Below are 15,969 nucleotides of genomic sequence, written 5' to 3'. Positions count from 1 at the left end.
GCCATAACTGCTCCCTCCACCCGCCCTGTTGATCCCGCCCCGCCCAAGCCCTGCGCAGAGCCATTTGCCAGATCGCCTCAGGCAAAGGCTAGATTAGCACCTCCCCAGAGGACAGAAGTTTTCCGCGGCAGACACAGCTGATTCACACAGCCAGTCGGCCTGGTGGTCAAATCCCTCTAGTATTAACTACAACAATCAAGGCTCAACTAGAACAAGACTGCGCACAAAGACCACTAGGGGGTGCACCAAGAAAGCATAAAAAATGCGGAGACAAAAAAACATGACAGAAATGGAGGATATAGAGCTAAAAATCGCAATTTTGAGGGCTTGCAAAAATGTGCTAGAAGCTGTCAATAAACTTGAGGAGAGAGTCACGAAAACTAATGAGACCCTCGATGCTATGATAAAGAACCAACTAGAAATTAAGCATACACGGACTGAAATAAAGAATATTATACAGACACCCAATAGCAGACCAGAGGAGCGCAAGAATCAAGTCAAAGATTTGAAATACGAAGAAGCAAAAAACACCCAACCGGAAAAGCAAAATGAAAAAAGAATCCAAAAATACGAAGATAGTGTAAGGAGCCTCTGGGACAGCTTCAAGCGTACCAACATCCGAATTATAGGGGTGCCAGAAGAAGAGAGAGAGCAAGATATTGAAAACCTATTTGAAGAAATAATGACAGAAAACTTCCCCTACCTGGTGAAAGAAATAGACTTCCAAGTCCAGGAAGCGCAGAGAACCCCAAACAAAAGGAATCCAAAGAGGACCACACCAAGACACATCATAATTAAAATGCCAAGAGCAAAAGACAAAGAGAGAATCTTAAAAGCAGCAAGAGAAAGATAGTCAGTTACCTACAAGGGAGTACCCATACGACTGTCAGCTGATTTCTCAACAGAAACTTTGCAGGCCAGAAGGGAGTGGCAAGAAATATTCAAAGTGATGAATAGCAAGAACCTACAACCAAGATTACTTTACCCAGCAAAGCTATCATTCAGAATCGAAGGTCAGATAAAGAGCTTCACTGATAAGAAAAAGCTAAAGGAGTTCATCACCACCAAACCAGTATTATATGAAATGCTGAAAGGTATTCTTTAAGAAGAGGAAGAAGAAGAAAAAGGTAAAGATACAAATTATGAACAACAAATACATATCTATCAACAAGTGAATCTAAAAATCAAGTGAATAAAAAATCTGATGAACAGAAAAACTGGTGAATATAATAGAATCAGGGGCATAGAAAGGGAGTGGACTGACATTTCTCAGGGGAAAGGGGTGTGGGGGTGTGGGAAGAGACTGGACAAAAATCGTACACCTATGGATGAGGACAGTGGTGGAGGAAGGTAAGGGCAGAAGGTGTGGTGGGAACCAGGTGGAGGGGAGCTATGGGGGGGAAAAAGAGGAACAACTGTAATAATCTGAACAATAAAGATTTAATTTTAAAAAAAGATTTTTCTACTTCTAATTCAGCTCCTCTAAACCACTAATACAGAGGTCTTTATTTTTAAAGATTGTGTTGTGCTTTGTTACCCTTATGTCTCTTTTTCTTTTATTCCCTTTTTACTGAATTTATTGGGGTGACATTGGTTAACAAAATTATACAGGTTTCAGGTACACAATTCCACTTCACATCATCTGTACCCTGTATTGTGTGTTCACCGCCTCAAGTCAAGTCTTCATCCATCACCATTTATCCCCCATATACTCTTCTCCAGTTCCACCCCCATGCCGCAGTCACCACACTGTTGTCCATGTCCATGAGTTTTTTCTTTTTTGCTCAATCCCTCCAACCCCCAACCCAGTTTCCCAACCCCTCTTCCAACAGCTGTCAGCCTGCTATTTATGAATCTGTCTCTATTTTGCTTACTAGTTCATTTTGTTCATTAGATTCTACATATGAGTGAAATCATATGGTATTTATCTGACTGACTTATTTCACTTAGCATAATCTCCAGGTCTATCTATGCTGTTGCTAAGGTAAGATTTCCTTCTTTTAACAGCTGAGTAGTATTCCACTGTGTAAATGTACCATAGATGCTTTATCCACTCATCTACTGATGGACACTTAGGCTGCTTCCAAATGTTGGCTATTGTAAATATGCTGCAATGACCATAGGGGTCATTTATTCTTTTGAATTAGTATTTTGGGTTTCTTCAGATAAATTCCCCAAAGTGGAATTGCTGCATCATAAGGCATTACCATTTTTAATGTTTCAAGGTAATTCCATACTGCTTTCCATTTTGGCTTCACCAAATCTGCATTCCCACCAATAGTGCACAAAGGTTCCCTTTTCTCCACATCCTCCGCAACACTTGCGGTTTGTTGATTTATTGATGATAACCATTCTGACAGGTGTGTGGTGATATCTCTTTGTAGTTTTAATTTGCACTTGTCGATGATTAGTGATTTTGAGCATCTTTTCATATGCCTATTGATCATCTGAATGTCCTCTTTGGAGAAGTGTCTATTCAGGTCCGGTGCCCATTTTTTTTTTTTTTTGAGACTGGGAAAGGAAAGATGAAGCCCTGTCCTGGAGAGGTCAAGCACAATCAAGAAGCAAAACAGTCATCAGGAGACAAATCAGAAGTCTCTGTTCTGTAGGGAGACTACTGCTACCCCACAAATGAAGGAATACTAGTCCCTCTCAATGTTAATGGCGGAATTACACCCCAGCCTTGAGTTCGGCTAATAAAGAATTCAGAGCCAGGAACTCAAATACAAGCAAAAGTTTATTTAGAAAATCACAGAGGTAGAAGAAGTGAACCAGCTGGGGTGTATGACTTAGAAAACACGTTATAGAGGCAAAAGAAGGGCCCTTGGAGCTTAGGAGAAAGAAAGCAAAACTAACATGCCTGAGGGAAGAGGGGGAAAGGCATGCTCCAAAGAGTGTGCCTGGGGAAAGGAGAGGGAGAGCACATCCCATGCCCATTTTTAAATTGGATAGTTTATTCTTTTGGTGTCCAGTTTAATGAGTTCTTTATACATTTTGGATATTAACTCCTTATCAGATGTATTCAGCAAGAATGTCTCCCATTCAGTGGGTTCTCTTTTCATTTTGTGGACGGTTTCCTTTGCTGTGCAAAACTTTTTAGTTTGATGTATTCCCATTTGTTTATTTTTTTTGTATCCCTTGCCTGAGGAGATATATCAGAAAAAATATTGCTACAAGAAATGTCCGAGATTTTACTGCCTATGTTTTTTTTCTAGGATTTTTATGGTTTCACGACTTACATTTAAGTTTTTTATCCATTTTGAGTTTATCCTTGTGTATGTTGTAAAAAGGTGGTCTAGTTTCATATCTGTACAATTTTACCAACACCATTTACTGAATAGACTATCTTTATGCCATTGTATGTTTTGATTCCTTTGTCAAATATTAATTGACTATAAAGGCATGGGTTTATTTCTGGGCTATTCTGTTCCCTTGACCTCTATATATATGTTTTTATGCAAATACCACTGTTTTTATTATTATGACCTTGTACTATAGTTTGATATCAGGTAGTATGATTCCTCCAAATTTGTTCTTCTTTCTCAAGATTGCTGTGGCTATTCAGGATCTTTTGTGGTTCCATATAAATTTTTGGAATATTTGTTCTAGATCTGTGATATATGTCATTGGTATTTTAATAAGAATTGCATTGAATCTAAAAATCGCTTTAGGTATTATGGACATTTCAATGATGTTAATTCTTCCAATCCATGAGCACACTTATTTGTACCTTCTTTAATTTCTTTCTTCAGTCTCTTATACTTTTCCAGTACACGTCTTTTACATCCTTGCTTAAATTTATTCCTGGGTATTTTTATTCTTTTTGAAGTAATTGTGAGTGGGATTGTTTTCTTAGTTTCCCTGATAGTTCATTATTGGTGTACAAAAATGCAACTGATTTCTGGATATTTATTTTGTATCCTGCTATTTTACTGAATTCATTTATCAGTTCTAGTTTTTTTGGTGGAATCTTTAGAGTTCTCTATATTCACTATCATGTCATCTGCAAATAATGACAATTTTACTTCTTCCTTTCCAACTTGGATACCTTTTATTTCTTCTTCTTGTCTGATTGCTGTGGCTAGGACTTCAAGGAGTATTTTGAATAACGGTGGTGAAGGCAGACATCCTTGTCTTGTTCCCAATCTTAAGGAAAATGCTTGTTAATGTCTAGTTTTCATATTTTATTTTCAGTCAAATAAGTTAAATAACTATCATGTACCTATCTCAAAACAGTGACCATGAATATAAAATAGATATGTATAATGGATTCTAAATATTTTAGAATAACATTGAACTGTCTTGATTATTTGTGGCAATAGCTTCAGGATATGCACGTCTCTTCATTATCAAGCTCCACATTTTACTAATAAGAACCACTATCTCTCACAGAGCTGTGGTTGTACAAAAGTTAAGAAAAAGTATGCAATGAAATGCAAATATCTATCAAAATTTATCTACTCTGCTTCTCTAGAAATTTATTAAAATGTACTTCATCATACTACCTTTGCTTATTAAAATCTATCACCCTTGGTATACTATACCTGCGGATGTTCCAAATGAGAACACGAGTGCCTTTTTTGCCTGGGATGGCATCAAACTGGGACAGCAGGTCATTTTCACTGTTGAAAATTGAATAGTTCAAGATGGCTTCTAGGCTGGGCAAGGAATCCTCAGTAATAATCATTTTTTGTAAAACCAAATACAGTCAAAGAAAACTTAATATTTTAAGAAGATGCTATAATTAGGAAGATCTGCCTTTTGTGCTGTATGTTTAGACAAAATATAGACATAAAGCGTGGGTATCACTGCTACAGAAGAAAGGAAAAGGCAAAATGAATAAAGGTTGTAGAGACAAACATAAAAATCAGTTACCCCTGCAGAATATAGCTTCAAAAATATAATGTAAAGACTGTCCTATATTTACAAAACAGATCAAAGGCTGAATTTTCAGACCCTTTGGAAGCAATGAGCTCAAACTTTATTGCTTTACTGTTTGGGTCAAGACGACCTGGTATCTAATAAAAATAACAGCTTGTCTAGGAATGGGGAAATGAGTGATTCTGCCATCAGATAAGCTGATGAATAGAAGGTTTCTAGGAGTATGATACAAATGTAGCTGCCCTTAGGAGAAAAATAAGAGAGAGGGGGCACTTTACCAAGGGAGTGGTGGTGTGGGAGAGATAGAGATCAAATCACATAACAGTGAAATTTTCCATACAACAAAAACATTTCTAGGCTTCTGTCAATTGTCCAGTAATTTTTTAAAAAACATTTAATAGGGGGAATTCAAGTTAAGTTTAGGACAGTTGAATTGATAGCTGGATTTGTTGTGAAGAAAGAGGTTTCTATCAAAATATCAGATTAGACTAATTTTTAACCAACATTTCCAGAAAGGATATTGTTTTGCTGGTTGAATGGAACAATTGGCACAATAACTGCCTGGGCCTGGACATATTCCAGGTAGGTCTGTGATAGGAGTCCAACAGTGAGAGTACCCCCATTCTTGGTGAAGACAAGAGCATCCTTTCCTAGCCGCATGGAGCCTGACTTGAAACCATTACCAAAGACCCCGATGGGACACTGGCTCTTCTTTATTACTTTATCTGTAAAGCCAAAGCTGTAATTACACAAGAAAAAATAAATCAGAAAAAAGAAAGCAGAAAGATAAAAAGCATCCTACGATAGGTGACAAGCAGAATGTTTAGCTTACAAATGAATAACACTTGTAAAACGTCATTCCTTTTTTTCTGTTGATATTCTGGGCAAAACTATTAAGTTAAAAACATAAGAAATTACTATGGGGTAATGGGACTGATTTTCCTGTGTGGTTTGTGTGTGCATAAATACTTCCAGTACATTAGTGTCCCATTCTATAAATGTAAAGGCGGCCTCTTTTTACTAGCAAAGATAGCTGGAGAAGTCCATGGGTCTAGAGAAAATGGCTCTGATTGCTAATAGTAAGGTTAAGGTAGTGTAAAAAGCGTGGTTATCTCAGAGTACACTGTATAGAGGGTAACAAAAGTACCAGATAGTGGCACTGGTCAGAGGTGCCAGACTAGGCATCCCCTAACCTGGTTACATCACCTTCTAGAAATCTGAAAGTCAAAGGTTATATATCTAAACAATTTCAACTCTCCACCCAAAAGATAACCCTTCCAATTCTTACCCTCTGCTTCATCTGCTGGGACAGTTTGTTGGAATGTGGCCAAGGGATAAAAATAGGTAGTTCTGCCTCTGAGTATCAGCAAACAGCTGCAGTATAAAGTCTCTCTTGTTCTATTAAGGGCATTTCACTGAGTCACCTCAACAATCTCTGTATCTCCTTATGATCAGCTTAATCTGGGAGTCAGATCTTTTCCCTTTTATACATTCTCCATTCAAACATGCAACAGAATAATAGAACCAAAAAAAAGATATGAAACCTAGAAAATGATTATTATTATCTTCCTCATATATCTTCCCTCACCACAAATAAAACTAATTTTAAGGATTATTTCTTTCCAGATTGACTAAGTTTATAGTGTTATACACTATCATTCATTCAATAAATATTTACTAAGTACCTATTATGTGCCATGCATTGTGCTAAATAATGGAGACAAAACTGTTAATAAAAAGAGACAAGATTCTTGCCCTTGTGTTACAGTCTAAGGAAAGATTTCATATGTTACAGATTAGATGCTTCTCCAATATCAATAAAATAGATACTCTATATGCTATGTCTGAGCAGCATGGCCTTGGTTCTTATACTTTTGAGCAGGATTGAGTTGCCTGGTTTCCACTTCCTGAAGGCTGTGGTTTGTGTTTTCCCTAAGAAGGAGTACCATCTTTTAATTTTCTTTTTCCAAGTGTTACATCCTTCTAGAGTAAACAATTTACAAGAGCTTTGTGCACCTACAAATAAATATAACACAAGGAAAAGTAATTTCTAGGGCAGTAGTTTATTTGAAAATCCCAAAGACTATTGTGTTTCTGCTGTCTATGGGCCTTAGTATTCCAGGAAATAAACTTACAGAAGTTGGTAAGATTAGGGCATTCCTATTCTTCTAATGAAAAAAACTGGGTATAAAAGATGTGGTTATTATGAGGAATAAATTATATACTATATGCACAATATATTACAAAACTAGGGGCCCAGTGCATGAATTCATGCACCTTGAAAGGAACTCTGGGCCGCAAGGCTGTGGTGGGCAAAGGGGCGGGTCTCAGCCTATCCTCCACGCCCCCGCCTGGTCCCTCCCACCGCCGCCCCTGGTCCCCTCTCTGCTAGCAGCCCTGCTCCTGCCGCCGCTGCTCCCAAGCGCTAACACCCCGCTTGCACCTGCTGACGGCACGTAGCGATTGGGGCCAGTGCCAGCAGTGGGTGCGAGCAGAGGCTGCTGCCCTGATCACCCCTCAGGAGCAGGGGGAGGTGGAGAAGCCCTCAAGGGCGATCAGGGCTGGCAGCCGCTGCTTGCACCTGCTCATGGTGCTGAGCAATCAGGACCAGCGCCAGGTGCCGGCAGCGGGTGCGAGCAGTGGCTCCAGTGTCAGCTGCAGGTGCCAGCAGGGCCAGTGCCGGCAGCGGGTGCAAGCGCTGGGTGGGACTGTGGCGTGCGGGAGCAAAGAATTTTCAGTAACCACCAGAGGCTCACCCTGATGACAGCGACTGGCGCCCCACCTTGTTCTGGCGCCCCCGCTCACCTGCTCCACCATCCTGCCGCGGTCGATGCCCGCCATGGTCTGCATGCGCCCCTTGGTGGTCAGCGCACATCATAGCAACCGGTTCTTCAGTTGTTTGGTTGTTCCACTGTTCGGTCTATTTGCATATTAGGGTTTTATATATATAGATAATATTCAAACTTGAATTTTAAACTAACTCTAGAAGTCACTGAGAATTGTTGTGTGCTATCCTCTAGCTCCACTTCAGACCTAATATCATACATAAAACTCAAGGCTCTTCATAAGCAGTAACCTACCATGTGAAATGAATCTACATGGTTATCTGAACTTAAACTTTCTCTAATGCTACAAAAATTTCAGTTAGGTGGTCAAGAGAAATTGGTGAAAACAAAATTCTATATTACTCTCTTAATTTCCTAGCCATTCCTGACCTTTCTGCCATCTATCATCTCTTTTCCCTTTTGTGAGTATAAACCCTGTTTGTGTTACTTAGTTTGAGAAGATCAAATGGCTGTACAAGGTTGAGAAAGTAAGTAGTAGGGTAAGGCCAGAACAAGAAATGGAAAAGGTTATGAATAATGAGAAGAGAGAATCTGGAACTCTGGATATTGTTGTTATGTTCCACTTCATTCTTCCCATGTGTTCTTTTATTCCACTTAGGTATTCTATTTAACTGAAAATTGCAGAATGGATGCCAGATACCAATCAAATAACTACCTAATATAAAAGCCCTCACAATAAATGATAGAATTGTAGGAATGAATTTTGTATAGTTTGGTATAGCTCACTCATTTTCCACAGAGATAGCTTGGCTTAGATAGGTGGTTTCACTTCACTAAGTCCTGTTCTATCCTTTCATGTAAGAGACAACAGTGTTTACAGACCAAGGGGGCTTGGATACCAGCTCTTTGAGTGGAATTCAGGAAGACAGCAGCTTGCTCCTAACTTTATTAAAATGTCAATATTCTAAAATCTACAGAGGTGAATTTAGATTGGGACTCTGACCAATGAAACAAACCTTAGAAAATCCATGAACATACAAGGGTGGGCACTGCTGTTTCCTAGATACATTGTGATGTAATATGCAATATCAAAGAATGAAAGACTAAGCACATTGCCATTCTCTTGTTGTCGTTTTTAAAAATGACCTACTAGGAAATGCACTTCTGAGCAGCAAATCCTTCAATCCATGGATCTGTGGATGCTGTTTATTCTTGTCCTCTGAAAGAAGAGGTTTTCCACCTTGCTGAACAAGGCAGCTGAATATATAGACCAGCTGGTTCACACACTAATCGCAAAAGCTAAAGATAATTAATTATGGGCCTTAAATAAATTTAATGATAGGCTTTTCCTTTTTTATTTTATTTTCATGGGATTCTGTATTTATGGAGAAACTGTTGCTGCAGTTATATAACTATTTTATTTGCCTGAAAATTAGAAGGTTACCATAAAGAGGTGGAAAATGTGGATAGGATTATAAGAAACGTTATAGATCAAATAGAATTTCTGTAGGCTTAACAATTTTGCACATCTACCTCTATTATTTTTTCCAAATATAAAGGTAATATTCCCCCAACCCATATAAGAAAAATTAATATACTTAATAATAATTTTCAAAGCTACCTCTAAAGTTCAATTATTTAAAAAAGAAAGTGTGCTAAGTGAAATCCTTGGCTAGAAGTTAGGATTGGATTAAATGATCTCTTCTAAATAGATGGGACCTCCTAACAGATTGAAGTTTGTTTTAAGTTATGATCAGAAATAAAATCCAGCATGTACACCATACATAATCCAGGACTTTTAAAATTCTTTAAAATTAACTTTTAAATATGAGGAACAATTTCCCAGCTCAAAATGGTGGGAAATATATTTGACATGATAATGCCAGAAAAGGCTATGGTGAAAGAGGTTTCCACCTGTTTAGGTCTGTTTTGTTCCCCAAGAAAGAAATGAAATTTTAAATGAATATTACACATTCTTCATATTTCAACTCAAATGTCATTTCTTAAGGGTAGCCTTTTTTGTATTCCATAGATTAGAGCAGATCCCTCCATTATATGTTCTCATAGAAACTACTTTTTTCATAGCAGTTATTACTAGGTGGGACAGCCTATTTAGTAGTATTGCTTCTAATCAATCCTTTTCTATATTTCTCTTTAACTGTCAGCCCCTTGAGAGCAAAGATCATGTCTGACTGGTTCACCACTTTATCTCCAGTGACTTTCACATAGGTGTCCAGTATAAATTTGTTGAATGAATCTGGAACAAAAATTGTTGCAATTATTTAAAAAACCATCCTCTTTTTTCCTCCTGCTTTGTAACTATAAGCACCAATTTTCACAGACATAGTTTCCACAGACGAAATGGAAAGTGGTAAGATCTGCTGGGCCCACTATTTGACACCAACATCACTGGAATAAGGTGTGGTGGGAAGGAGTTGGTAAAAAGATAAGTGATTTATTTATTTAAATATATTTTTATTGATTTCAGAGAGGAAGAGAGAGGGAGAGAGAGATAGAAACATCAATGATGAGAGAGAATCATTGATCGGCTGCCTCCTGCATGTCCCCTACTGGGGATCGAGCCCGCAACCCGTGCATGTGCCTGTGAACGGAATCAAACCCAGGACCCTTCAGTCTGCAGGCCGATGCTCTATCCACTGAGCCAAACCAGCTAGGGCAGAAGATAAGTGATTTAGAAAATAAACTAGTACATGCAGAATTAGATATATAAATATTTTTGTTCCATCCCATCTAAAAGTGTATTTATTTTAATAAAAAATATTAACTTTAGCAGATAAAAGTGATGGCCAGCTCTATAACTTCACCAACATACTGAACACATTTTTATCTCACTTCTAGATGCTTTCCTCAAACATTCTTGTAATTATGAGGGTCTGAAACACAAGGTACTGCTGAGTAGTAAAACATAACCAAATTTATAATTAGTTATGCCCAAATTTCATTTCTTTTCTTTGATGGATCAACTGGATTTCCCTACAAATAGGGTTACAGAATTAGAATACCTCCAAAGAGAATTACAACAAAATTAATGTTTTCCAATTCTATAGTTTGAAGCCCTTTTCCCTCTATAGAATCCCTCCATTGTTACTCATGCTTCACATACTAGTTCAGGAAGCCAGATGGAGAGTAATCAACCTCATCTGCTAAATAAAATGAAGAAAGAAGGAAGGAATTAAGAAAATACTCATCTTTCACTGAGTGATATGTGAAGATCATAAAGTACATTCTCAACCACAAACCTTTTCAAGTAATTAGCTGAACTGAGAGTGGCAATAGATATCGGTATCACAAGTTTCAGCAGCTATAAAAGAATTTCCTGACTTTGAATTTCTACTGCAAAATCTTCAAAGATTATGTATATAAATGCCTTGTATTTATCTTTCATGGGGCTTGATTATACCCAGCTACATTCATAGTTTTAATCCAAAGATCATCCCAATTCCAATACTTCTGATCTAAGAGTAATTTAGGTTAATATAAATTATAGAAGGTCCCAGACCAGTGATGGCCTCCACATTTTGCACTTGCTCTTCTCTTCACCTGAATTCTATCCCTTCATACCCTATTCCTTTACCTTGTTAAACTTGACTACTCACACTTAGTTCTTAACTAATACTTCATCTATGGCACTTTTCCTGACCTCTTAGATTAGATTGTGTTCCCCTGCTGACTTGTCCCATGGCATCCTATACTTTCTTATCATTATACTTATCATTTTTATTATGATTATTAGAGGCCCGGTGCACAAGCACGACATTTGTGAACTGGGGGGGAGAGGGTCTCTCAGCCCAGCCTGCGCCCTCTCACAGTTCGGAACCCCTTGGGGCAGGCGGACATCCCCCAAAGGGTCCTTAGTGCTGCTGTGGAGGCATGAGAGGCTCCCGCCATCGCCGCTGCACTCTCCAGCCTTGAGCCTGGCTTCTGGCTGAGCTGCACTCCCCCTGTGGGAGTACACTGACCACCAGGAGGCAACTCCTGCGTTGAACATCTGTACCTTGGTGGTCAGTGCATATCATAGCATCAGGTCGTTCTGCCATTTGGTCAATTTGCATATTAGGGTTTTATTATATAGGATTGCTTAATTGTTTGAATTGCTAGTTAGACTGTATGTTCTGTGAGGGCAAAAACAGTATATTTCATAACCAGTGCCCTGGCACATAATAAATGCTCAATAAATATTTGTTAAATGAATAAAGGGAAAGTAAAATATTAAAGAAAATTATTAAGCCTTAACTATAATTCATGAACACAAGAGACAAAGAATGAAACATTTTTACCTGAGCATTCGGTGTAATTTATGAGGTGTCATTCCACATCCATCATCAGTAAAGGTCAAACAAGATTTATTCTTGACCTCCTCAACATCTATAAAGACCGTCCTGGCAGATACATCTGGATCTACAGCATTATCTGTAAAAGGTAGAAATCTGTAATATTAGATCGCTTTTTCTAATATTCTAATAAAATCTCTAGTTCAATGCCCCTAAGACATAGAACATGTTCTTTATGAGGATGTCCCAGAAGGTGAGCAGGAAGTAGTAATAGTAGTGCACATACTAGGTTATAGGAAACAATAGATATGATAGCAGATGGAATTATAAGCTGATTTTTCTTTCATATAATGTCTGATCTGTGATCTGCTTTTCTTCCTTTAATCTTCAGAGTCTGTGGGAAAAGTAAATCTTCTTATATAAAAAGCATTTTGCTCTGTTTTCATCACATTACTTCTTGTCTTTTAGCCACTTTGCTGCTCACGAACACACATAGTAAAGGATGGTTGTAGAGAAGAACTAAATCACAATTTTGGTACTAATAGATGTGTATTATACACATTACAGTTTATTGTGACAATCTTATTTTCTACTTTTTTACATAAATTCCTCTGCTAAAGAACACAGATATAATCATCATGTTTATAGCCTAAGAGGCATTGAAAGAGTTAGATGTTAAAATCAAAACATTTAATTGCCTGCCTAGATCCCAGTGATAGAAACAAGCTTGCTTAGGGAGAAACAGTGATTCTGCTTAGATACTCCGTAATAGTCTTAAAGGTGAGGCTTCCCAATCCTCATTAAATAGAGAACATAGAATTAAAGTAGAAAAAATAAAGTTTCATAATTCCTCCTGAGTTAGGTCTTCATAACAGGTTAATTATTTAAAAGTCCAAAGACATCAAATATAGACACAATCTTACATCCGCATCATGTTCACAACACCAGGAGGTGCCTTTGTCTAGTGGCCACATCTTTTTTGCCAGAAAAGCCAGTTTACATAATTGTCAGTCACAGACACATGTGGTGCAACTAACTGTCTCAAAATTTACTGGCCCAAGTGGGAGGGCAGTTTGTGCAATCTGTTGGATAGGTTTCTTAAGCACTCCTGTCTCTACTAGCTCTTTAATCAAGACTGAGACCTTCCCTTCCACCATTTCCCTTTTCTCTGGCATCCTATACTGCTTTACTAATAGCACATGGCTGGGCTGAGAGATCCAGTGGGAGGCTGGCTGTATAGTGGTCCCACTATTTGAATACCACTATTCAAATTGTGACATTTCTCCACTGTGAACATCTCTTACAAGCAAAAGAAGTATTACACATATTAAAAATATTAATTTTTACAATACAGTTAACAGTATCAGTTATAACCACTTCGATGTGTGGAATGTCCATCATATAAAACAAGACATTAATTTTAAGGGCCACAATGATGTTCCCAGAACCAGTGATAAAACTGTTACTGATTGTAACCTGAAAAAGTCATAACCAATAGTCCTAAAAGGGTAGGTCTGATGGAGTCAATCTTTAAGGACTAGGTAAGCCCAAACCTCTGTGTCATGTTGCAGACCAATTGGGCCAACTTTTGACAGGAATTATGAGTTTGATATGCAAGAGTGGTTTTATCAGAAATACAAGTTTTACTTTGTAACAGAGGGAACTAATTTTTTTCTTTAACTGACAGAAGGATCCAGCATTTTGAATGCTGCCAACATTGTTTCAAGAAACTATTTGGCAAACAGGCCTTGAATTGTTTTAGGACCTATCAGTCACTCCTGCTGGCAGAAAGCCAGGGCCATTAAGAATGATACCTTTAACTTGTCAACCAACAGGACATCATGTCTACTTTGAAAACTCTGCACATAGAGAACTTTTTTCTAACACTTCATAAGCAAACATTCACAGTTCAAAAATGTAACACATATCAATTCCAATTCTGTATTCATACAGCAGTGCATTCACTGTATCGGCTTGCAAGCCTCTCATAAAATCACTTTTACTTTGTTCCCCCTTAATGCAAATTTTGCCCAAACTTTAGTAGGTTCTCCTTTACAGGAACACACCAAACAGTTTTAATAAGGCACTTCAGGAGTTACAAGGTAGTTGCCAGGAGCAGCTAGATATTTTATCTCCTTGGCTGAAAGCTGGTAGAGTACAGGGGGGAGGGGGCATGCAAGAGCCCAGGGTCAGCTGGAGCTGCAGGGAAGAAATCAGTGAGGCAGTCACAGCAGTAAATTCAGCTTTGCACTTACTTTTGGTTTTAAGTGGCCTTTCATTTAGCCTTAACAAATAAAATTAAAATAATAACAAGATCAGCCTTAACAAATGAACTTATAATAATAAACCACCAATATGGTGGCTGATTTGAATCCTATCTCTTGCTGCTTAACCTTCCAAAAGTGTATGCTGCCAGATGTACTTTTTCCCATGGCCCAACCCACCCAGTCTTATGAACAGATAGGACAATGAGAGAATTTCTACTCCTCTGCCCTTACCCACTACTAGCAGATCCTGAGATGTCTTTATCCCCTAACCTGGCCCACACAATCACATGTACTACCAGATCCCAAGGAGTCTTATCTCTGCTAACCTGGTCAGTGCTACCCTTAGTGGGTAGCACTCTACCTCTCCTCACCTACCACCTAGTCAAGAGCATAAAACACCAGATTGCAGGCAACCTATTTCATCCCCTAACCTGGTCCATCTGATCCCTGATCTTCTAAAAAAAAGCACTGTCATCAGAACCTGGAAGACAATGAGAAATTGTCCTATGACATCCTCCCTGGAGAGACAGGCTGGAGAGTGGGGAGATGGCTTTTTTATTTAATTGAATGTATTTGGGTGACATTGGTTAATAAAATTACATATATTTAGGTTTACAATTCTATAATACATCATCTACATATTGTACTGTGTGTTCACCACCCCAAGTCAAGACTTCTTTCACACCATTTATCCCTCCTGGGGAGATGCCTTTGAGGTAGTGCTTCATGAGTCTCTCAACCTCTCCTGTCCCAGAAGGATGGCCTACGTGGATTCCTGCAAGTTTACAGGTACCCTACAGACATCCTGCAATTATCTAAAACTATTCGCATCTAAAATTAAGATCACCCTCTTCTGACACAAGCTATTCTTCTTCCTGTTTCACACACACACACACACACACACACACACACACACACACACACACACAGTGTCAGCATTCAAATGACCACAAGTTTGATATTCGAGTCATTTTTATTCCCTCTCATCTGGATTATTGTGATAACCTCCTCACCAGACTTTTAAAGCCAAGTCTTTATACACTGTTGCAAGATTAACTTTCCTGAAGCACAGCTCTGATCCTGACATTGCCCTGCTCAGTAAACTTCAGACTAGCCTGGCTGGTGTGGCTCAGTGGTTGAGCATGGATCTATGAACCAGGAGATCATGGTTTGATTCCTAGTCAGGGCATATGCCTGGGTTGCTGGCTCAATCCCCAGTAGGGGCATACAGGAGGCAGCTGATCCATGATTCTCTCTCATTGATGTTTCTCTCTCTCTTTCCCTCTCTCTCTCTCTAAAGTCAATAAAAGTCATATTTAAAAACAAAAAACTTCAGACTAAAGTATCAAGCCTCCCAATCACATCCTGGTCCCAGTGGGCCTTTTTTAAAAAATATATATTTTTATTTATTATAGAGGAAGGAAGAGGGAGATGGAAACATCAATGATGAGAGAGAATCATTGATTAGCTGCCTCTTGCACATCCCCCCCTACCAGGGATCTAGCCCACAACCCGGGCATGTGCCCTTGACTGGAATCAAACCCAGGATTCTTTAGTCCACAGGCCGACGCTCTAGCTACTGAGCCAAACCAGCTAGGACCCAGTGGGCCTTTTTAACTTCATTCTTTATTTGGTACTTGGAGTAAAAAAGACCTGTGTTTGAGTCCTGGATTTGCCACCTACCAGACATGTAACCTTGGAAAAGTCAATTAAATGCTCTGAGCCTCTGTATCCTTATCTGCA

The 15,969-nt window shown here is 38.6% G+C and overlaps 1 protein-coding gene across 2 annotated transcripts in view; it reads right to left on the bottom strand.

The window, feature by feature from the left end:
* MORC4 (MORC family CW-type zinc finger 4) overlaps nucleotides 1–12,094 on the bottom strand; it is a 64,932-nt gene extending 52,838 nt beyond the window's left edge. The window contains exons 1-4 of one of the 2 annotated variants that reach the window (XM_014542586.1): nucleotides 11,966–12,051; nucleotides 7,687–7,801; nucleotides 5,403–5,620; nucleotides 4,545–4,692 (exon numbers count right to left, since the gene is read on the bottom strand). In XM_014542586.1, coding sequence (XP_014398072.1) covers nucleotides 4,545–4,692; nucleotides 5,403–5,541 — 287 coding nt within the window. In that variant the 5' untranslated portion in view covers nucleotides 5,542–5,620; nucleotides 7,687–7,801; nucleotides 11,966–12,051. Of the gene's footprint in view, nucleotides 1–4,544; nucleotides 4,693–5,402; nucleotides 5,621–7,686; nucleotides 7,802–11,965 lie in introns of both variants that reach the window. The other variant, XM_014542587.1, reaches the window with a different exon arrangement.
* Nucleotides 12,095–15,969: the final 3,875 nt, after the last annotated feature.

This window comes from Myotis brandtii, unplaced genomic scaffold (assembly GCF_000412655.1).
Source record: "Myotis brandtii unplaced genomic scaffold, ASM41265v1 scaffold305, whole genome shotgun sequence".
Lineage (NCBI taxonomy): Eukaryota > Metazoa > Chordata > Mammalia > Chiroptera > Vespertilionidae > Myotis > Myotis brandtii.
The sequence above is the reverse complement of the archived record's forward strand: the minus strand, read 5'-3'. Positions and strand labels throughout refer to the sequence as shown.